The following is a 23,942-nucleotide window of genomic DNA, read 5'->3' as shown; positions in this document are numbered from 1 at the left end:
TCATTTGTTTGAAAGAATATCAGGGAGATAAGACAACGGAAAAAGTGAAAATGATGGACAAATCCTTCATTTGGAGTAACTTGAGATGCTTCTTGCTCAAAGAGGATTGGTGATGCCTTGACCATGACGTGAGTGGAAGAACAAGTAGTAGCTCCTCCCCAGTGTCAGCTCACTGGGCTGTCACATAGCTCATTCCATTAAATAGAAGAATGAAGAGAACTTCTGGACCCACAATGCATCTGTGAAAGTTACTGGCCACCAGCAGCTGCCGCTGTTTAAAACAGGAAAGGGATGAAGAAGAAACAAATGAAAATTCAGCTTTCAATGTTATGAATGGTTTTGAATGAGCTATTTTGAAGTTCACATCTTCCAAATGTATTCTGCTTTGGTACATTATTTGGCATTTTACTCTCAAAATACTTGTGTATTTCCTAGTTTACAAAGTTATCACAAACTCTAAAAAAGGAAAAATGAGAGTTATACTTATTTGGTACCAAAATTACTGTTAATAAACATAGACATCCATTCTTTTGAGCTTTTTCAGGTAAAAGAGTTCTTTGTCTCAGGAACTGTGAACATTATGGGGAAGCACTAATAAACACCATCCTATACTTTATACCATTATTTTAAACCATGAAGATAACAGTAAATCTTGGCTAGCATTTATGTCTTATAAGTCATGATTAGAGACTGTATCTCAGAGAGACTGAGGAAAACATCAACCATTGACCTATAACCTACACAGCCATGAAAGAGAACCTGTTCACACATAACACCTACAACATACAAATACACATACACACGTGCATACACATCACGCATACACATGCAAAGAAACACAGAATTTTCCCATCACTATCTTAAATACTAATGTGATAGCATTAAATTCTACAAAAATGAGGTCAGGATGCTCCTAACATCTCATCTCTTGCTAAGACTAGACTATACTTATTAATCCATACTAAGACAGACTCCATCTCAATAAGCAACCACTCTCCACGTAAAAGTATGGATTGAGTAGTCACTGAAAAAAGAGCTCATTGCCCTTCTTGCATAGGAGATGTAAAGATTTGCCTAGATTATAAGTGCATTTCATTGAATCCTATACTCTATAACAGAACACTTAAAAAGAAATCTACTTTTGAAGGAAGTATTAAAACTTTCCAAGTTAGGGGTGATCAAGAAATGAAACACAATGATAAAATTTTAGAAGCTGGAAGGCAGGTAAATAACTAAGACCTGTCAGCTTGAACAAACAGAAATCCTAAAACACAGGAGAAAAGAGGTGAGGAGAAATACTGTTTCTGCAAAAGACACAAGAATTAGTGGCAACAGGTTTTTTTGGAAGTGAGAGACCAATTCAATGAGGATTCTTCAGCTACCAACTCAAGAAGCAGTTAGAAGTTTGGGCAGTAGTACATGCCTGTAATCCCAGCACTTGGGAGATTGAGGCAAAAATCATAAGCTCAGGGCTCAAGACCAGCCTAAGCTCCACAGCAAGATTGAGACTACACTGGCTAACATAGTAAAACCCTGTTTAAATGAAAACACAACATGACCCTGATCAAACAATTACTGAACTGGAAGCAAGTCACCAAAAAAAAAAAAAAAAAACTATAATTGCATAAATGAAATTGAGTAGAAGAGTCTCTTATAGCACTCAACTTTTGTCACTAATCTTAACTTAATCAAAGAAAAACCATAGAAGCTTCAAAAGAGATATAAATGAATTGAAGGTGAGTCAAGAAATGGAAGATTTTAATAACCAATTGATTAAGCTTAATGAAGAATTGATCAAATATAAGAATGAATTGCAGGAAGCACTAAGAAAATCAGAACTCCAACTTAAGTCAAACCTCAGAAAAAAAGAGATGATGCTAAGCAACACAGCAGAAAACTAAAATAGAATAGAGCTTATAAAATCCTCTCTAGAACCTCTTACTAGCAGAATTACTTATGTGGAAGACAGAACCTCTGACCTGGGAGACAAGACAGAAGAATTTGATCAGAGGCCAAAAACTTTGCTAAGTTCAAAAAAAATCAAGTGAAAAGAATGTGAAGGAACTGTGGAATACGCCAAAATGACCAAACATCTGGATCATGGGTATACCAGGAAAGGAAATACAGGCCAGAGGTGTAGTAAACATAATCAACAAAATTATTGAATAAAATTTCCCCAATGCCTCAAAAGAGAGGCTCATCAGATACAATAATCCCACAGAACACCAAACAGACAGGACCAAAGAATAAACTCTCAAGGCATATCATTCTTAAAACTCTTAACAATGAAAATGAAGAGAGAGTGTTAAAAGCGGCAAGAGAGAAACAACTCACTACATACAAAGGCGATTCCATCAGAATTACCTCAGATTTCTCAATGGAAACCCTGAAAGCCAGAAGGGCCTGGAATGGAACACTTAAAAGTCTAAAAATCTATGGCTTCCAACCCAAACTATTTTTCACAGCAAAAGCATACCTCATAGTAGATGGTAAAAGGAAATCTTTCCATTAAGAAAAACCAACTTGGAATTGAGAGATAGCCTAAGAGTTAAGGTGCTTGCCTGAGGATATGTTCATCTTTCCAGATCCCACATAAGTAGATGCACAAAGGTGAGGCAAGCACAAGGTCACATATGCTCACTAAGTAGCACAAGTGTCTCGAGTTCAATGGCAATGGCTGAGGCCATAGGGTGCCAATTCTCTCTCTGTCTCTCTCTCTCTCTCTCTATTTCTCTCTCAAATACATAAATAGATAAAGTCAACTCTAGGATTATTTGAACACAAAACAAATCTACAGAGAATATTCAACACAGAACAGTGAAACAACCAATCTTAAGAGCCTACAAGAAGAAGACTGTGATAACCAAAACTAGACCAGCCTCAAAAAAGTACAAAGCACAAGAAGGTATCAAATCCCATAAAGCACCCATCATGGTAGGATTAAATCAAACATCATAGTTATAACTTCAGAGATCAAAGGTCTTAACTGACCCATCAAAAGACATAAGTCAACAGGGTAGATCAGAAAAATGGACCTTTCTATCTGATGTCTTAAAGAAACCCACCTCACCACTAAAGACAGCCATTTCCTTAGGGAGAAAGGATGGAAAATGATATTCCAAGGAAATGAAAATAAGAAACAATCATGTTTTGCTAAAATAATATCTGATAAAATAGACTTCAAACCAAAGGTAATCAAAAGGGACAAAGAAAGCCATAACATACTCATCAAGGGATTGATCCAACATGAGCACATCACAATCATAAATATGTGTGTGCCAAACACAAGTGCACCACAGTTTATAAAACAAAACCCACTGGACAACAAAATAGAAATAAACACCATCATAGTTGAGGATTTCAGTTCTCTACTATGATCAATAGATCATTCAAGCAAAAAATCAACAGGGAAAAAATAGAGCTCAACAATGCCATAGAACAAGTAGACCTATCAGACATCTACAGAAATTTCCACCCCAATTCTACAGAATACACATTCTTCTCAACAGCCCATGGAATCTTCTCCAAAATAGACCATGTACTAGGGCATAAAGCATGCCTCATAAATTCAAGAAAATTGAAGTAACTACCTATATCATATCAGATTACAATACATTAAGGCTAGAAATTAACAAGAGGGATATAATGAAGGCAGTGCTAAGGGAAAAAATTCATAGCAGTAAATGCGTTCATAACAAAGACAAAGAGATACCAAATTAATACCTAACTGTCCACCTAAAGGCATTAGAAAAACAAGAAGAATCCAATCCTAAGAGCTTCACATAGAAAGAAATCAAGATCAAAGCAGAAGTTAATGAATTGGAAACTCAGAAAACTATTTTAAAAAGCAACAAAACAGAGAGCTTGTTCTTTGAAAAAATAAGCCAAATTGATAAACCCTGGTGAATTTGGTCAAACAAAAAAAAAAAAAAAAAAGAGAGAAGTCTCAAATTAACAAATCAGAAATGAAAAGGCAGAGGTTACATCAGAATCATTGAAATTGGAAGAATCTTCAGGGCATACTTCTAAAACCTCTACTCCACAAAATTGGGTAATATTGAAGAATTAGATGAACTACTACCACACAGTGCATACCAAAACTAAATTCAGAGAAGATTAATCTCTATAATAAACCTATCATGTTCATTGAGATTGGAAAGGTAATCACAAACCTCCCCAGAATGAAAAGTCTGGGACCGGATGGTTTCTGAGCTGAATTTTATCAAACTTTCTTTGAAGAACTGAAACCACTTTTTCTCAAATTGCTTGGCCTAATCAGAGATGAGGGAATCCTCCACAACTCTTTCTATAAAGCTAGCATCACCCTAATACTAAAACCAGACAGAGATACAATAAAAGAAGAAAACTATAGGCCTATATCCCTGATGAATTTAGATGCAAAGATCCTAAACAAAATTTTGAAAACTAAATTCAACCACATATCAAAAGCAGTATCCACCTTGATCAAGAAGGCTTCATCCCAGGAATGCAGGGATGGTTCAACATATAGAAATCTATTCAACATAATACACCTCATAAATAAACTTAATCACAAGAATCACATGACTATCTCAATTGATGCAGAGAAGGCCTTTGACAAAATACACTACTTCATGATCAAAAAACTGGAGAGAATAGGCATGGAGGGTTTATATCACACCACAATTAAGTGCATACTTAAAGCATCTAAAGCCCAAATAATACTTAATAGAGAAAGACTCAAGGAGTTCCCATTGAGATCAAGAAATAACACAGGAGTGTCCCTTCTCACCACTGCTTTTCAAAGAAGTACTAGAAGTTTCATCCTAAGCAATAAAATTAGAGAAAGAGATAAAAAGGACACAAATTGGAAAGGAAAAAGTCAAGTTAACCCTATTTGCAAATGACATGATCCTATACAAAAACGACCTGAAAGTTTCCATCTCAAAACTTCTAAAGATGACTAATTCCTTCAGTAAAGTGGCACAATACAAAATCAACACACAAAAATCAGCAGCCTTTCTATATGCAAAGACAAGTATACAGGGAAATAAATCAGTGAGGCTGTCCCTTTTCAATAGCAAAACACAAAATTAAACACCTTGGAATAACATTAACCAATGATGTGAAAGACCTATGTAATGAAAACAAGAAAACAAAAACTCAACAAAGAAATCAAAGAGGACTCGAGAAGATGGAAAGACCTCTCATGCTCCAGGATAGGTAGAATTAATATTGTGAAAATGGCAATTCTACCAAAAGAAATATACAGATACAAGGCAATACCAATAAAAATTTCAGCATCATTCTTCATAGAGATAGAAAATGATTTCAAAATTCATATAGAATGGCAATCAGCCTTGGATATCCAAACATATCCTAAGCTAAAGAAACACTTCTGGAGGTATCTCTATATTTGATCTAAAGATATATTACAAAGCCACAGTAACAAAAATAACATGGTACTGGTATAAAAACCGAATTATAGACCAATGGAACAGAATTGAAGACTCAAACCTTAGGTCAAGTAGGTACAGTCATTTGGTCTTTGACAGAGGTGCTAATAACATAGACTGAAGAAAAGGCTGACTGCATCTTCAACAAATGGTGCTGGACAAATTAGATGACCATATGTAGAAAAATGAAACTAGATTCATTAATTTCACAAAATCAAGACAAAATCAAGTCCAAATGCATTAATGACCTCAATATAAGACCAGAAGCTCCTCTCCTACTGGAAAAAAAAATAGGAGGAATTTCCTATGATATAGGAGTGGGGAAGGACTTCCTGAACAAAACTTCAGTAGCCCAAGAAATTAAACAATCACTCAGCCACTGGGAAGATACAAAGCTTTTGCACAGGGGCTGGAGGGATGGCTTAGCGGTTAAGGTGTTTGCCTGCAAAGACAAAAGACCCAGGTTTGATTCCCCAGGACCCACGTTAGCCAGATGCACAAGGGGCACACACCTCTGGAGTTTGTTTGATGTGGCTGGAGGCCCTAGAGCTCCCATTCTCTCTCTCCCTCTTTCTCTGTCAAATAAATCAATAAATAAAAATAAAAATATATATTAAAAAAATAAGCTTTTGCACAAACGTATCATAAGCAAAGCCAATTGACTGCCCACAGAAGATACTTTTTGCCAGCTATACCACTGAAGAAGGCTTAATATCTAGAATATACAAAGAACTCAAAAGCCTAAACAATTAAAAAAAAAAAACCACTCAAAAACTGAGGTGGTGAGCTGAACAGGGAGTTCTCAGAGGAAGAAATACAAATGGCTAACACACACTTAAGAAAATGTTCAACATCCCTAACCATTAGTGAAGTGCAAACTAAAACAACTATAAAACTCCAGTAAGGATGGCAGTCACTAAAAGATCAAATCACAACCACTATTGGTGAGGATGTGGTAAAGGGGAACCCCTATCTACTGTGGGTGGGAGTGTAAACTTGTACAACCATTATGGAATTCAATATGGAGATTCCTGAAAAGGGTGAATATAGAGCTACCAGCAGACCCAGTTATTCCCTTTCTGGGCATTTATCCTAAATGTTCCATGCTTCACTACAGAGATATTTGCTCAACTATGTTTACAGCTGCTCAATTCATTGTAGCTAAGAACTGGAATCAATCCAGGTGCCCATCATTGGCTGAATGAATAATGAAGTTGTGGTACATTTACACAATAGCATTCTACTCAGCAGTAAGAAAAAACGATAAATGAAATTTGTAGAAAAAAAATTGTCAGATTTGGAACAGATCATACTCAGCAAATGCACACAATCACAGAAGACAAATGCCAGATGGTTCACTTATCTGCAGTTCCTAACCTGGACCAGCTGGAGTTTCTGAAATACCTCACAAGCAACTCAAGTCCCAAACTATAGGGATGGAAATGTTTGGTGGAAGCATGGGGAAAAACAAAACACAAAACTGAATCCAAAGTGAACTGGTACCATAGAAAACTTTATTTTTGGAGATAGACTAAAAGATATAACCCTCAACAGAAGTTAGGGGTGAGCACCTGAAAAGAAGGGCCCTGGAGAGGGTGGGATGAAGCCTAATGTTATTTTTTGTTGTTGTTGTTTCTGACCTGTAACTCCCAGTACCTGAAATCAGTTACTATCCACAATGAGCTGTTGATCACAAGTCATACAAGGTCCCCAAAGCAAGACAGGTTTTTGTTAAAGCACCTGATTATCTGCCTGAGGCAAAAGCTAAGACCCTATTGTTAAAGACACCATATACTGTTAATGCAGAACATAGAGAGACCTGGTAGGAAGCCAGAAGGAAGCCAATCCCCAGACAGTTAGCTCATCTACTGCTAGAAAGCACTACATGAGTTACTGAGGGAAAGTGGCCAACAGTCTGAGCAAATAAAGTCACACAGCCTTGGTGGGTAACCAATAGCTTTCAAATTAGCTAAGAGATCTGCTCAGTGTAAAGGAACCCATATCTGGAATTGGGAACCAGATTAGAATCCTAAGGAGGCAAAGATAATGCTCTCCATTGTCAAGCTCTCACTAGTCTTTGGCTAAAAGGGTGTTACATACATCAAATCCTCCCTAAATGAATGATGCTTATCCTATTTTTAACTATTTAAACTATGCTGACTTCACTCTGTTGGAGGATCTGTTCTTCTTTTCCAGAAGGTAGTGAGACCCAGGGAGATAAACTACCCTTCCCACTTCAGCCAAGGCACAGCTGAAACCACAGAGGAATTGGGAAAATGAGAAAAAGTGCTGCTTCATGGTGAACCTAATAATCACTACCTAGGGTGAAAGACCCTGAGGATACTCCACACTTACCGAAATGGCAATGCAGAGGCCACTAAGAACTCATCACTGAAGTAGACTTAAAACTCACCACAGCTCAGGGAATTTTGAGGAAGGGGGAGGAGATTGTAAGAGCCACAGGTTGAGACATCATAACCAGAGGCATTTCCTTTCCTCCCCGCTTCCCCCCAAAAAACCCACAATCCCATGGGGAATACTTGCAACCTCATGTGGAGGGTCCCCAGTAAAATAGAGGTAAAGATGAGGGAAAAAAGCTTATCAACACATGATGTACCCATACAAAATATGTTGTTAATAATAATAATGTTTTTTTTTAATCAAAAGCAACAGACAAAAGTGAAAATGAATAACAAAACTTCAGAATAAGCTATTGTTGCCTTAAAGAATAGAATGCTATTTAGATAATAAGATAGCTTATGGAAAGTAAAATTATAGTAGCAGAGGTGAAAAGGCCAAATAAAATTTTGGAGATTAAAGCTAATGGTTACAGCAAAAAGACAGAATATAATAAAAGTAAGAACATTAAATAATTGGTCCAAGAGGTTCAATTTTCAAAGAATAGGCATTGCATAAATAGAAAATGCATAGAATGAAATCACTAACAAATATTTTCAGAAAAAATCCTTTAAAGAACATGAGTTTCTAAGCCAAACAATCAAATCTCAGAAAATATTTCTCTCATTATATCCTTTCTAACACAAAACAAAATTATGAATAAATCAAGAAATAGGAAGTTGGAAGAAAGAAAAGGGAGGCTATCCAAAGCAGGACAGAGGCTAGGCATTCCTGGTGGACAGCAATGGAGGAAACTCATAGGAAGACAGCCCTGTGCAAGAGGTAAAGGGGGGCTGGAGAGATGGCTCAGTGGTTAAAGGCACTTGTTTGCAAAGCCTACTGGCCTCCATTCAATTCCCCAGTTCCCCAGAACCCACATAAAACCAGATACATCTAGAGTTCTTTTACAGTGACAAGACACCCTGGGGTGCCTATTCATGCTCATGCTCTCTTTTTCTCTTTCTTGCAAATGCTCTCTCCTCTCTCTCTCCCTCTGACACACACACACACACACACACACACACACACACACACACTACACAAAGAGAAAGAAAGGAAGGAAGGAAGGAAGGAAGGAAGGAGCAACAAACCACTTTTAAAAGAAGGGAGGAGGGTACTTAATAGGTTGGTATTTTATATACACAAGTACAATGATTAAGATGGGGAGGGGATATCATGGAGAATGAAATTTCAAAGGGGAAAGTGAGGGGAAGAGAGGGTATTACCACAGGATATTTTTTATAATCATGGAAAATGTTAATAAAACTTGAGAAAAAAAGAAAACAAGAAACATTTACAAATCAACTAGGAAATCACAGCAGTCTCTGTGGTCATTATTGTGTATAAAGATTTGACACAACAGAAGATCTGATAGACTTCCCTGACTTGCATTGATTGTTCCACACAGGCAAAATGTTAGTATCATCCCAGGTCTGATTCTCCAGCATGCCTGCACCATATTCTTGTGGTAAGGGAAACAAAAATTACATTTTCTTGGGTCAGAGAGATGGCTTAGCAGTTAAGGCAAAGCCAAAGGACCCAGGTTCGATTTCCCAGTACCCATGTAAGCCAGATGCACAGAGGGGTGCATGTGTCTGGAGTTTTCAGTGGCTAGAGGCCCTGGCACACCCATTCTCTCTGTATCTGCCCCTCCCCAACAAAATAATTTTAAAAAATTTTTAACTGTTATGGGGGAAACCAACCACTCTCTAATTGGACTGGAGGGCTACTCCATGGAAAGGAATATGTCCCTGATACTGAAAACCAATGATGGGGGAGGTCATGAGCCCTAGGGGTGTAACATCTCCTGGTGTCTGGCTACATGTATATACTATGCTCACCAAACTACCCAGTAAGTACTTCTCTCAATGTTCATACCCATGTATTAATGTCACTCGCACTTTTGGTTAGAAAAGCTTATCTTTTCAGATGGCAGTGACCTCTGGGATGATTCAGAAGGCACCATGGTTTTGAGAAGAAGTGGCAGAGGAGTACTCAGCACTGAAATGTCTCTACTACACCCTCCAAGGCTCAGGGTCCATTGCAGAAGATGTGGCAGAAAGAATGTAAGAGCCAAAGGAAGGGTAGAACTACTTACAACATGCTCCTCCAGACACAAAATGGCCTGGATATCCATGACCTCACAGTGCCTGACACTGCCTACACAAGACCATCGTGATAGGAGGAAAAGATCATGACATCAAAATAAAAGAGAGACTGATTGAAGGTGGAGGGGACATGATGGAGAGTGGAGTTTTAAAGGGGAAAGTTGGGGGGAGTGATCATAGTTTATTGTCTATAATTACGGAAGTTGTCAATAAAATTTTTTGAAATTACAAAAGTAAAATTTAAAAGGGGAGCTCACTGAGATTAAGCAGGTTCAGAAGATAATATTCTGGGAAAAATATCTCCAAGGGAATGCATGGAGAGATAACCCAATATGACTGAATATGTGGGTGGGAGAGGACAGGGAGGAGGCTAATGATGGTAGGAGGATCACGGTGAGTTCAAGGCCACCCTGACACTACATAGTGAATTCCAGGTCAGCGTGGACTAGAGCTAGACCCCATCTTGAAAAAACAAACCACAACAACATAAAAAAAAAATAATGTAACTTAATGAATAGCAGAAATTTGGAGATTAGATTGCTAAAGCACAGAAAAGTAAAATGCTCAAAGAGAACAATTGTGAGTCTTGGGAAACTAATAAATAAGTGTAAGTAATCATCAGTTACTACATAGCTCAGCTATGAAAATGGACATGTGTTACCAAAATAGTTATATATGTGCATCAGCAGAATGTATGGAGACTGGGTATGAAACAATCCAAATCCATATTTCCATTGTTTTTCATTAAAAACTGTAGAATTGTGTACCTCTATGTAATGTTCTCCGGTATTATTGATTAAAAGAAACAACTGTTTTAGAAGCATATTATTCTCATAGCTATCATCATGCAATTCAGCACATACAATCAGCCTTACATTTCTACATGCTGGATAGTAACATAATTATATTTAAAACTTTAAGCTTAAAGAATGTCTTGCATACATGTTCTTTGGGCCACCCAGCAATCCTCCCCTTTTCTTAAGCAGTCACACTCTCCTAAGTGCATTCCATATACAGCCACAGCAGAGAAGCTGTACTGCCAGAGCAGAGACTCACTGGCTGCAGCCACACTCCATACTCAGACCCACACCCAGTTGCTGGTGCCGAGGTGGACACATGACCTCTGTAGCATTACTTTAAACTTTTAATCATGCCACAATTGAATTAATTTAGGTGTACCTGTAGAGGCAAATTCTTTGCACTTGGAAAACCTCCTTATTTTCAACATTAAGGCTTTAAAAGGCAAACTTTAGCCAAGCTTGGTGACACAGAACAATAATTCCAGCTACTTGGGAGACTGAAGTAGGACTGCAGTTCAAAGCAAGCCTGGGCTAGAGAGGGAGTAAAGCCTGTGAAACCTAATGCGATCCGGTCTCAAAATAAAAAGTATCAAAAAGGGCTGGAATTATGGTTCCATGGCAGAGGACTTGCTTAGCCTGCACATAACCCTTAGTTCAATCCTCAGTACTCATGGAATAAAAACTCTCTGGAAGTAAATGGAGTGACCCTCAAAGAGGATTCCTCTGGTGTATATCCATTTTCCCCTCCATGCATACAAATAGTCAAAATGAGTACTAGTTACTAGTTACATTTGTATGTGTCCAGAGGAAAGTTTTCACAGTTGCTCAAATTTAAGGTCACTTTTTCATGAGTTTCATAAGCTTACATTATTGAGTCTCTCTCTCTCTCCCTCGCTCTCGGCTCTCGCTCCCTCCCTCTCTCTCTCTCTCTCTCTCTCTCTCTCTCTCTCTCTCTCTCTCTCTCTCTCACACACACACACACACACACACACACACACACACACACACACGCAGAGAGAGAGAAATGCGCACACACACATTTCTTCTCCCAGTAGAAAAGGAAACAACCCCTGATGTCATCCTGTCAGGAGCTGAGAAGATGAGTGGTGGGAAATATGTGGAATGACTTGCTGAGAGCAATGACATCCCTTGCCATCAAATGCCTCACATACAGAAGAAAGCGAAAGGAAGAGGGAACTGCACGCAAAGTAAGAAGTCCAAAAGTCACATGACACCAACCTGCTCGAGCAGCTGCCATCTTCTTGTTCCGCAGTTTGTTCTCCAAAGCTTGCTGCACAAGAGGAATGGAGATAGAAGGAAGTTAGACGTCCTAGGGTGCTCTCTACTTGAGATTAACCAAGTCATTGTCTTAAAATTTTAAATTGTGTCCTACCAGTTTCATCTTCTTTTTGAGATCCAGATTTGCTGCTTTCTGGCCCTTGGCAGTGGCATTGAGATAATAAATGGCCAAACTAAATTTGAAAGTAAAATAAAATTGATGACATTTCTCAGGTCCTCAAGATCCTTCTTTAAGTTTATACTAACTGAATCATAGAAGATTAGCATGCAAGTGGACAGTAAAATATTCTTATCAAAGCCTCTTATTTTGCAGTTTAAAAATGAGGTCCAGAGCAGTAATGAGGTATATTATAAAGCTGAGCCTGGGATGCAAATCCATAATCTTAGCTACTTAGGAAACTGAGGCAGGAGATTTTCAAGACCAGCCTAGTAAACTTAGTGATACCTTGTCTCAAAATAAAAATTAAAAATGGTCTGGAGATGTAGTGGCAGAGCACTTGCCTACCAGAATATAAGGCTCTAGAGTCAACTGCAAGTATCAATTTTTAAGTGCACATAGAATGATACACTAGAATTATAGCACGAATCCAGAAAGTTAGGCCTAAGGCCTCCCGAGTAACATAGACTTTCCATAGAATACATTGTATGAATTTCTCCATCCCTCAAAAAAACAATGTTTTACAAAGGAATAATTCTGGTTTTTAACTGACATTTACATGTCTATAAAAAGCAAATTCCAGCACAACAAGTCTTCCAAAATAAATATCCCCATCTTCTCTTAAGGCAAAATGAACTAACAAAGGAGAAAATGTAGTTAGAATTAAGGAAAGAAAAGCAACTGATATTGGCATTTGTTGCAAATAACTGGATATTGAACACATTTTCTCTGTTCATCCACATGCCAGATATATTCTTATGAGCCATCTGGTATTAGCCACATAGTTTCTTGTATGGGTTAGCTGGATTTACATCTCATGTGATTAGCTACACTTAGATTGGAATTGCATATATGAAAACATCCAGCCCATATCTGGCATGAAAGAGGTAGTGTGTGTGTGTGTGTGTGTGTGTGTACGCGCGCATGCGTGTGGGTATGAGAGAGAGGAAGGTTCCTTTACATAGAAGATGAACTCAAAGATCTATTATAGACCATTTTCCATTCTGTAATTCTTTATTCACCTCTGAAGAAAAGACAAGGGGAAACTAACCTGAACTCTATACTGATACCATAAACCACTCAAGCAAATTTCATATGACCCACTGGGAAATTCAGAGTATTTGTAACATTTCCTAATTAAAGGTAATAAAAGCTCAAGCCAATTGTAGCAGTCACATAAAGTAGAAGATAAGTCTTCAGGATATGAAAGCTCACAGCAGTCATAAGCTGAAATTTGAGTTTGTAAGTCAAGAGCTGAGAGCTGAAACCCAGTCTGTATGGACATCCACTTAACCTTCCACACTGTAACTTTCCACTGTAGTAACATCAAGTTGGCTCCAGATGGGTTTCTGTGGCCCATGTGCTAAAAAATGATTTTATAATGTTTTGTAAACTTCTTTCGATATTTATCTAAGTCACAAGTCACAGATGTGTCTTTGTGCAAAACGTATCTATTATCTGGCATTTAAGAAAAGAATGCCCAGGGTCTAGACCATTCCTCGCCAGGTGGCACTGACACTTTCTGACATTCCCACTGGTCCTCGGCTTCATATGGCAGTGCAAGTGGGTAGAAGGAAGAGAAGGAAGAGTGAGGCAGGAGTCCCAGTTCCACTTGTCTGCCATTCAGTCCAGGTAGGTGCCCAAGTGCCACCTGAAGACACGATTAATGAAATCAGCCCCTAAGGTAAGGGTAGCTAAACTCATTAGTCAATATATGGTTAGTACTTAACAGTCAATTCATTTTCCACATACTTGAGATAGTTGATTGAACTGGTATATAGTGGCATTCATTATTGTTCCTTTGCTTAAAAAAACCATATAGTAACAAAAGCTGACCGTGTGTGTGTGTGTGTGTGTGTGTGTGTGTGTGTGTGTGCGTGTACACACACATGCATGTGTTCTAGACAAGAGCTCATCTTACCACTATGGAGCTTTGAATATCAAAGAGCTCAGCATACTTAACACGCCCTCAGCAGACACTGTATCATGGAAATGTGTAGAAAGAAAATCATTTCACAGGCCATCTGGTGAATAACGGCTCTAACACATCAGCTGCAGAGATTTGCTATCAGGTTTTTACCCGGATCCTGTAATGCATGACCTACATGACTATCAGATTATCCCTGTGAGTTATTGGCTTTGCCTTCTAGAATGGTCATACTGTGGAGGTGTGAGCTCAGGATTTACTAGAAAAAGGTCTACTTTTACCATGTTAACTGTGTCTCACTTAGGGAAAAGTATGCCACTTCTGTAGTTCAAGTTCTTCATTTACGAACTTCATTTATAAACTTAAAGATGGATAGCCCTGTCTTCATCACCTCACATGTCCATATGACCATAATGATGATCACGAGGCTAGTCACAATAACTAGACCAGAAATCTAGCTCATTTATCTCATTTGAGTGGGGGCTACTTCCCTCACTTTTCCTCCTTTTACTTTTATTTAAGTAATACCAAACCTCTGAATGAACTATATTGGTAAAGTGTCCCTGGTAGTGCCTTAATTCATTCTCTCCTTGACTGAAAGTAGTGGTAGCTCCAACCTTTGTTACCAGGAGTAGCTAGCAGGTGGACAAAAAGAACATTTTCCTTGGAACTTCCAGAGCAAGCATGTGTTTTTAATGTGACAAAGAATCTGAATCCAATGGAAGCAATATGAGAAAAAAAAATGTTCTCCTGCTAAATTTGCCTTTGCAAATCACTTCCAAATTATGGATCACTGAAAAAATGCTCTCATCCTGATTCTACTATCATAGACGCATAGTTACTAACAGTCCTTTAAGAAAAAAGGATGAGGTCCTGAAATCTTTAACCATAAAATATAGCCTAGAAGGTCGCCAAGGGGTAAATTAACTTAGCAGCTCATCATTTCTGTATATTCACAGCAATCTGCTTTATGGAACAAAAGGTGGGGGCCATGTTGTGAGGGGAAGCTCTACACACTGATTAGATTTAGTGTTCAGCATTTATGTTTCCCTTGCTTTTGCTGTTTACTGATAATTATTTTGGTTACTTGGGAACAAATCTTATAATCCTAGGGAGGCAAAGACAGATGCAGATGGTTGGGAATTACATCCAATAGCATCAGAAAATGGCTCATGCAGTTTAGCTCCCACTACCATGTAATCAGCACTGAATTGGGTTAGCTAAAAACACAACCCTTGGGGAAAGAGAGGGAACTGAAAGGGTTGAAATTTAAAAAGGACTCTGGGAACAAAGTGCACAGAAATGGAAAGGGGAGGGACATACGCCATCACCAGGACGACAGCAATGACCAGGCCAGGGTTAGAAAGCTGTCGCAAGATCTTTGCCATCCAACTCGGGAAATCATGTTCCAGGGTTTCACCAATCACTTCGAACATCCTATTTTTGCCACTGTGATCAAAGGAGAGAGGAAGAGAAAGAGAGAGAGAGGGAGATAGATGGTTATAGCATGAAAATTAGAACTTTTTGGGGTTAAGTAACAAATATTTGTCTTTGACCTCATCTGGTCAACAGATGAATAAAACATGAGAAATGTCCTCCCCATTCACAAATGTAGGCAAAGCAGTAAGGAGATTACCCACGGCTTCTGAAGAGGGTTTTTTAATACTGTATTGCTAACGCTTTATTGAAAGCTATTATGTGTTGCTCTGAGGTCTGCTCCTCGGCCAGCTGTTCTTGCTGGAGAACACTCTTGTAGGGCTCAGTATGCAATGCACTCGATTTTTAATTAGCTTTAGAAATGAACACAAGAAATAACCTAGTGGAACAAAATTCACAAATAGTCCAATATCTCTTTCCACACAATAGTTTCCACACTCATTTTCTACCAGGCCTTCATCCTTAGAGATCTATTGATGAGTCCTTCCCAGCTCACTGTCTTCTGCTGCAGAGCTCCCAGTAAAAACTAGCTAATACCCATTCAGTTTATAGAAAAATGAACTTTAGACTAGAAAAATAATAGCAGGATATTTTAACTTACTAGAGAGTATCTAGAATGTGTGGAATATTCATTGTGCCAAGATATTTTTCTCTGTATATGTGTATTAGTCCTTCTATAAAACACTGAATTCTCAGAATAGATGTAGGCTATGATTCAACAAAGTACATGTATCTCAGTTTGAAAGTGGGCATAGTTTTTAATATAATATTTTGTTTTCTAATATTTAAATATGTTTGACTAATAAATGGACATTACCCACAGGTCCCAAATCACATGCTTTTTTTCCCTCCAAGACTAACTAATAATTTCAGTAGACAAAGAATAACTCCAAGTAGGTTGTCAAGAGTCATTGACTATAAAGTCTGTGTGCTTTGCTTCATGAATGACAGGTCAGGACAGACACATAAATTCTAACTGCCAGTGAGTGACAGTAATAGCAATGCCACATTGTAGAATGCTGACTGTCACAGCTCCTCTTAAGTTTAGATCAGCATTCAGTCTCACCAAGAAAAGCTCTGCATGGAAAGAAACCATAAGCATAAATGCCAAAAGGTTGAATGTTTTATTTCAGGTCTTTGTCAATAAGAGTGGTGTTTGTGTAAACTTTTAAAATGTTCCTGCAATTTTCATGTTACATAGAATATATTACTTTGTGGTAACATGAAAATACATAAGAAATAAAATTCCCACAATGTAATGAGGCAGTCCTAGAGGACTGAAACTTGTTCAGAATTATTGACATAGATATGAAGGAAGCAGTAAGTATTTTTAAAAAAATGACTGAACAATTAAAAGTGTGGTCTTCATGCAGTTGTCAAAGAAATAGCTTTAAATTATCTAAGTACTTAAGGTAAACACACAATATAGTTGAATAATTTTCCAGTAAGTTTGCCAGAATGTGGGCTAGGTAGATAGCTCATCAGTTACAAGGTGCTTTCCTTGAAAGCATGAGGACCTGAGTTTGAACCCACATAACGATGCCACATTTGGTGGTATGCCTGTAATCTCAACATTGGCAAAGCAGAGACAGGCAGGTACTTATGTACCAGACTAGGCTAGCTGGTGAGCTCCAGGCCAATGAGAGGTTCAGTATCAAGAAAAAAGAAAAAGAAAACAAAATCAAAATGAAAAAGAAACAGGTGAATGCACACAGTTGTATGTGCGTGCATAGTCTTACACACACATGCACCTGCATGAATCACATATGCATTTTGAAAAAGAATCAAAACAAGATAAAGTTGTACACTCATTATATGTTTCTAGCTTACTGGTATCTTAAGACTGAACGGGCTTGTGTAACCATGCAGCATGGTGTTTACAATGTGAGGGTTCCCACACATGGCTATGGAAAAGCAAAGGTTCATTGCTATGTTCTACTGACAAGGATTAATTTCCATTTAAAAAGTGAAAAGTACTATCAAAATATACCCTACAGACAAAGTCATGTGGGTAACCCTCAGTTAAGTGAAGACTTCCAATGGCTGGTTTACCTTTTGAACTTGGTAATTGACTTCTCTTTCAAGCCTGTAATTTCATATTTAGTCTCCAGATGTCACTGTCTGCATTGTTTCAACCCAGTGACGAGGTGTGTGTGTGTGTGTGTGTGTGAGAGAGAGAGAGAGAGAGTGTGTGTGTGTGTGTACGTGCAATGTCACTTTTCTGCATCTAATAGACTTCAGTTACACTGACCCATCCTCTGGATTAACATTTTCTTTCTTTCTTTTCTAGTAAAGTAATAAATGAGGAATTACTACAGTGAAAATGCCACTTTAATCCTTAGTCTTGGATAACAAGCTTTTTTTGTTTTAATTAATGTGGCTTTGGAAGCATATATGGAAAATGACACATGGCCTCTGGAGTACTATGTTCATTATTAAGAAGATTCTATTCATTCCTGTACTCTTCACTTCAAACGTATGGTGGCCAGGAAACCAACATGCAGCGATCCCAGGAGAAAACGGTACATTCATGTTTAAGAGCCTCTAGGGAACAAAATCCTGTCCAACTTTAGTGACTCTGCTTTTTGGTTTGCATCATACAGAACTGTGGAAAGTAAACTTTACCTTGCCCATAGAACTTTCTGAACTTAAGCAGAGTGATATCTGGGTAGAATATACATGTGGAACTGAGGAGTGTCCTGATTTTTCAACACATGCAGTATTTTGGGATGCAATGTATGCAACCCTCTCAATTTATACTACTTATCGTATTCCAGGGGTGGGAAATCTCCCATTTGTTTCCAAGGTGATGGTTCCAATTAATGGTAACAGTAGTCATGTGTGCACATTGTATCTTAGCATCAGGACAGCTTTCACATTCATACTAGTAAAATCAAACTTTGCTCTAACATATTCTGATTCACCATCCACATTTTACCCTAGCAGAACCTAGGGCAGTATAAATTATATTTCCCTCTCGATCTCCAAGTGAGAAAATAGATGAAACTGCCTGACACTCTCCACGTCACGTAATAATCCTGAACACCCAAAGAAAGGATCTCACTTCAACCAACCAAAAAGCCATTCAAAATAGCCTGTACAATGAGTGCCCATTCCTGCTTCTACCCTAATTGAAAACTATACCCAAGTAAAATTTGAGGCAAGAGACCTGAAGGGACCACAGTCGAAAGATGGTGGGAGGGACACAATCATGTAGAGGACCGGCATGGTGGACAGGAAAAGGATAAGCAACAGCATGCCCAGGTAGAAATTATTGGATCTGGAAGCTTTGAAGACCCTGGCCTCAGGAACATTGCAGCACATCACGGCCCAGCACTGGAAGTACATGGATGTGTGGAGTCGAAGGATATTGATGCCAGGGAGGCTGGGAGCGAAGAAGGAGCCCATCCTAGAAGGGAATCAGAACTCTTTTAAACAGTCATATAGCACCTGTCTGCTTGACATCATTCTTCCTTTCAAATGCAGAAACTGTATTGCCACATTCAACTATAAATTCTATCTTTCTAAGCTGGGTACGGATCATCCCCTTAATCCCACACTGGAGAGGCTGAGGCATAAGGAATGCCATGAGTTCAAGGCCACCTGGATTTCAGAGTGAGTTCCAGGTCAGGAGGGCCTGAGCTAGACTGAAACCCTGCCTAAATACATAAATAAACTGTATGTATAAATAATTCTAACTAGTATATCTCCATGTTGTAAAACCATTTTATCATTTCCCCTTTTTGTAGGGCAGGTATTATGTATACAATTCCTTAAGAGATATTACACCATGAGCGAAATCTGTTCTCATTAGGAAATAAACTGCAAGAGTAAACAAATTCTACCATTGTTTTACTTCTCTTAGAATTCTAAGTATACTGAATTTCCTCTAATTTCATAACATCTTTCAAAATACAAGTTTTTAAATAATTTGATTTAAGCACACACATTGTATTCAAATAAACTATATTGTTGAATTAATCATTTCTGTCATAGCTGATTAACTTTTGCTTAGTGAAAGAAACTAATTTTTTCTAATAATATTTTCTCTATGTAATAACTATTCTATTCTGGAGATGATTAGAAAGATGTATTGATCCAATATTGCACTGTATTGCCTTGGTAATATATAGCTATGTTTATGTGTTTTCAAAATCAAAATTATAGACATTCAGTTAACTTTAATTCATCCTTAACTCAACAGGAAAGCCCACTTTTTATATCTAACTTTTGAAAAATATGATGCAATTTTTAACATAAATCACTTAGGTGATGTTATTTAAATTTTATACCTTAATTTATAATTTCATAAAATAAAATTTAGTATTATTGTTTGAAAAAATCCATTTATATCATAAAGCAATACATATTTCAGTTTATCAGTCTAAAATAAAAATATATGTGTATTTATTTTATAAATAGTGAAGAACCCTATCTTTTAAGCCGTCCCAACTACAATAAACCCTGTGCATGTCTGGTCAATTTTACATTTTATATTCAATGAATTTTCACACTAGTGATTTAATCAATTCAATGAAAACTTAATATATTACAGATAAATGTTTAAGTCAGATAAAGAAATTAGCTTTCACTTCAGTTGCTCTTCCTCCTTCCAAATATTAAATCATTTCTAAGAAAAGAAAACTCTCACAATTTGAATCTCTTGATGGTAAGATTCCAAACAATAGATCTGAATATTTACATAATAAATTGACAAAAAATCTTATAAGAAGTAGTTTCCTATGGAAGAGTCGATTTAAGATATTTATGTGTATTTTTTTTCTGTAAAATAGAAATGGAGAAGTTGGAGCTGACAAGAGAGTAAGTTAATGCAGGTCCCCATTTATAAGTCAGATCACAAAGCTCTACACTTGGAGATAATTGTACACATCTCATTCAAAACTCAGGGTGGGATGCATAACTTGTTCTGGTCAATCAGATATGATTATCTGATTCCTCACTGCTTGGTACAACACCACAAGTCCTTGTTTTCATCTCTCCATGCTACTATAACAGCTCCAGTCAAGCAGTCCAGATCTTTAAAGTAATCTTGAGACTTGAGACCAGAGCTCTCCCCAACCTTTGCTAGTCTGCACTAGATATGTTATTTTTGTATACTGCTAAAATTTTGAAATTGTATTCATTTATACATGTAATTTTGCATGTGATTCAAAACCTGAACTTTCCTAAAATGGCATATGATTTTGCCTATACATACAAGGGTATTGTTTGTCTAGATGCATATATACATACTATATAAGTGAGCTATAGGTAAACAAATTTCAAAATAATATCATGTAGATATTATAAACAAATAAGTCAAGAGCCATGACCTAAAAGAAGACCTGCCATAGTAATGCTCACCCTGCCTTGTTTCTAATCAGCTGAGCTCGGTAAGGCCCTTCCCAGACCTCATCCCATCATCTGTCAATTGAGAATCACTTTAATATCTTAGCCTTATAAAATGGCTGTTCTTCCAAAGAGATCAAAGCAAATAAAAGCTCCTTTTATTTAGCTCTCCTTATCATTCTAGGGCCATGCACATGCCAAGTAAGTTACTCATGCCTGAGTGTGAAGAGCAGAAATGAGAGAGATAAGGTGATTAGACAGAAGAGGGTACCCAAAAAGACCAAAACCCTTTTTTCTTATGTAACATTGTTCTCTGTTCCCTTCTACACCTGCTGTGATAAAGATATGTACTACTTTTCTCAATGAAAATATTATTACAAAACATGAAAATCTATTTGAAAAATAAGTATATAAATAAAGTCTTACTGATTACTCATCCAAACCATAGCAAATTGTCTTTTACTTATAAGTCTTAACTTTAATGACATCTGAGTAAATAACCTATCCTCAGGCTAGGGATAGTTTAGTTGGCAGGCAAGCATGCACAAAACTCTGGGTTCAAGCCCACCACATAAAACTGGGTATGATAAAGAGGAACATGCCTATAATCCCAGCACTTGGAGTTACAACCAGGAGGATCAGAAGATCAAGGCCATCCTCAGTTGCACAGCAAGTTCAAAGCTAACTTTGAGACACTGCTTAAAAAAGAAAAAAAAAACTAACCTTCTGCAACTTCTGAAGCAGTAATTGAATGTCTCTAGTAACAAGGCAGTAGAATTGAATACACAAACATTTTGGTTGTTTCTGTCAAGATGGCTAATGCAGGCATGCATACTGCATGCCTGGGAAACAGTCATCCCTGTGCTTGTGAATCCTGTGCAGACTAAGCCACACCTTTCTATCATACTTCACCCCCACTCCCTCACAAGCTTCCAGGGGCTTTATGCCAAAATATCCATGTTAAAGCCCTGGTCTCATTATTAAGTGTTAGAATAATGGTCAGCTTTCCCCTGGAACACAGGAGAATGGATATTTTTGCCACTCACAAAGCACATACCCTTTCTAAAGTCCTTATCAGAGCCAAAGCAAGCTTAAGCAATGATCTGCCAACAGGATATACAGTGAAGAAGCAATATCATGCAACCCTCTGCATTATATTGTGATGTCATTTTCTATCCACTGGAAAACTGAAAAGACTTTTTAAGCTTTTCAGGACTTTAATATGAACAATAGTGGACTAAGCAGTCACAGAGTTACAAGTAAAAACAATCAGAACAATAAACACAATGGCTTTTCCGACAACACTGATTTGTAGGCCAGTCTGTTGTCTTGACTCTGAAAGAAGAATAGACATGCAGCGTATGTCTATATGTGCCCATGTCCCCATCAGTCCTGTCACAGTGTAGATGCCACAGACACTGGCAGAGATTTCTCATCACTCCAGTGGTTGTGCTGGCCTATCTCCTGCCTGGGCTGTAGCTTACCTTCCAGGAAGTGAATGGTAAGAAACCTATAAAAGCTACACCTATGCCTGTGTCTGTCAGGAGTCACTCCTGGGTTGCCTTGACTTTTACTCTGCATGGAGAATAAAGTGTGTGTTCCACTTCTTAGTGACTCTCTGGACACACGGGGCATAATGTCAAAATTTACAAAGTCAGAGAGCAGAAATCACATTTTGAAGTATATCTGACAATAAACAAATGATCCTTCTTTGGTATTTTCTTCATACTGATTAAACTAAGGAGGTAGAAGTTTGACAGGCCTCACTGGCAGGATGATGGAGCACTTCTCTGTGGTCCTTCTGTCACTGTACCAAGATGGTTTTAAAGCTTGCAGTAGCACCTCATTTCTGTCAGCACATGTAGGTTCAATAATGCAGGCTGGCTATGGTTAATGGATTTGAGTAATATGTGAAATTGTTGTGAAATCAAAGCTATCCCGGTACCTGGACAATATTGTATTAGGCCCACATCTCTAGGAAAATGTAGCTCAACTGCAGCTGTTTGTGCAGAGGGGCGCTCTTCAGAAAAGAGTGACAGCTTTCTAAGACACATGGTCCCCAGATGAATCACATGCTGTGATTCAATTTTTGAACTCAAAAACAGTTTTTACTATCTCAGCTTGGAATAACTTGTCAGGATTCATAATGAAGATACTTCCAATTAATCAAAGATATGTCAATCCCTTCATATCAAGAGAAAAATCCTCATGTGTAAGTGGCCCTCTAAAACAATACAAAATGAAGATCCTATTTGAACGTGAACTTCCTAAAACATTTGTTCCACCTCTATAAAATAATGCATTTGTTAAGTACTGTTCTTACATATAGCTATAAATGTATTTGAGCTATATTAATAGTTACAAGAAAAAAAAATCAGTTTTAAAAATAAAAGAAGATAGTCTTCAAATAATGCCACCAACCAGAAGACAGGCCCCCATGATTTGGTGATGGAGTACTCCACAAACAAGGAATATGCCATGGAGGATGAAGATTTAAGACACAAAACTGGAAAATGATTCCCAGCCACAACTTTACATATGCCAGCAATGAGCTGGAATCTGCAGAATGGGGCAGGGCTTTCTACCCAGATGCTGAGAGCTCTCTGCAATAATGACCTTGAAGGCTTTTCTATAAGTGATAAAACATCCAACAGCTAACCTACCAGATCATGCCTTGGTTGAAGATCAGAGCGAGGACGTTGCCACTGATGTCAAATTCAGTATATGAAGGCTAGAGAAAACACAGGTGTTCATTGTATTAGTATCTCAAGCAGTAAAAGTTAAACAGCTTAGAATCATTTTAAAAGTCTATCATTCAATGCTTTGAAAGTATGGCAAGTTGAAATCCTTTGCCTGGTGAGAAAGTAAAATGGTATCTAACTTTTAGCAAAACAGTTTGATGATATACCTTAAAACTGAAAACAAAATAAAGTCTCATGCTTGAGCTGGGTGTGGTGGCTCACACCTATAATACCAGCATTTGGGAGCTAAGGTAGGAGGTCATGAGCCTGGCCTACAGAGTGAATTCCAGGC

At 37.8% G+C, this 23,942-nt stretch overlaps 1 protein-coding gene across 1 annotated transcript in view; it reads right to left on the bottom strand.

Moving 5' to 3' along the window:
- Nucleotides 1-233: 233 nt before the first annotated feature.
- The window catches only part of Tmc1 (transmembrane channel like 1), a 144,598-nt gene continuing 120,889 nt past the window's right edge, over nt 234-23,942 (bottom strand). Inside the window, exons 15-20 of the mRNA XM_004652980.2 lie at nt 23,573-23,640; nt 18,730-18,969; nt 15,447-15,572; nt 12,134-12,212; nt 11,980-12,031; nt 234-271 (exon numbers count right to left, since the gene is read on the bottom strand). Coding sequence (XP_004653037.2) covers nt 249-271; nt 11,980-12,031; nt 12,134-12,212; nt 15,447-15,572; nt 18,730-18,969; nt 23,573-23,640 — 588 coding nt within the window. The 3' untranslated portion in view covers nt 234-248. The remainder of the gene's footprint in view (nt 272-11,979; nt 12,032-12,133; nt 12,213-15,446; nt 15,573-18,729; nt 18,970-23,572; nt 23,641-23,942) is intronic.

This window comes from Jaculus jaculus, chromosome 1 (assembly GCF_020740685.1).
Source record: "Jaculus jaculus isolate mJacJac1 chromosome 1, mJacJac1.mat.Y.cur, whole genome shotgun sequence".
NCBI lineage: Eukaryota > Metazoa > Chordata > Mammalia > Rodentia > Dipodidae > Jaculus > Jaculus jaculus.
The sequence above is the reverse complement of the archived record's forward strand: the minus strand, read 5'-3'. Positions and strand labels throughout refer to the sequence as shown.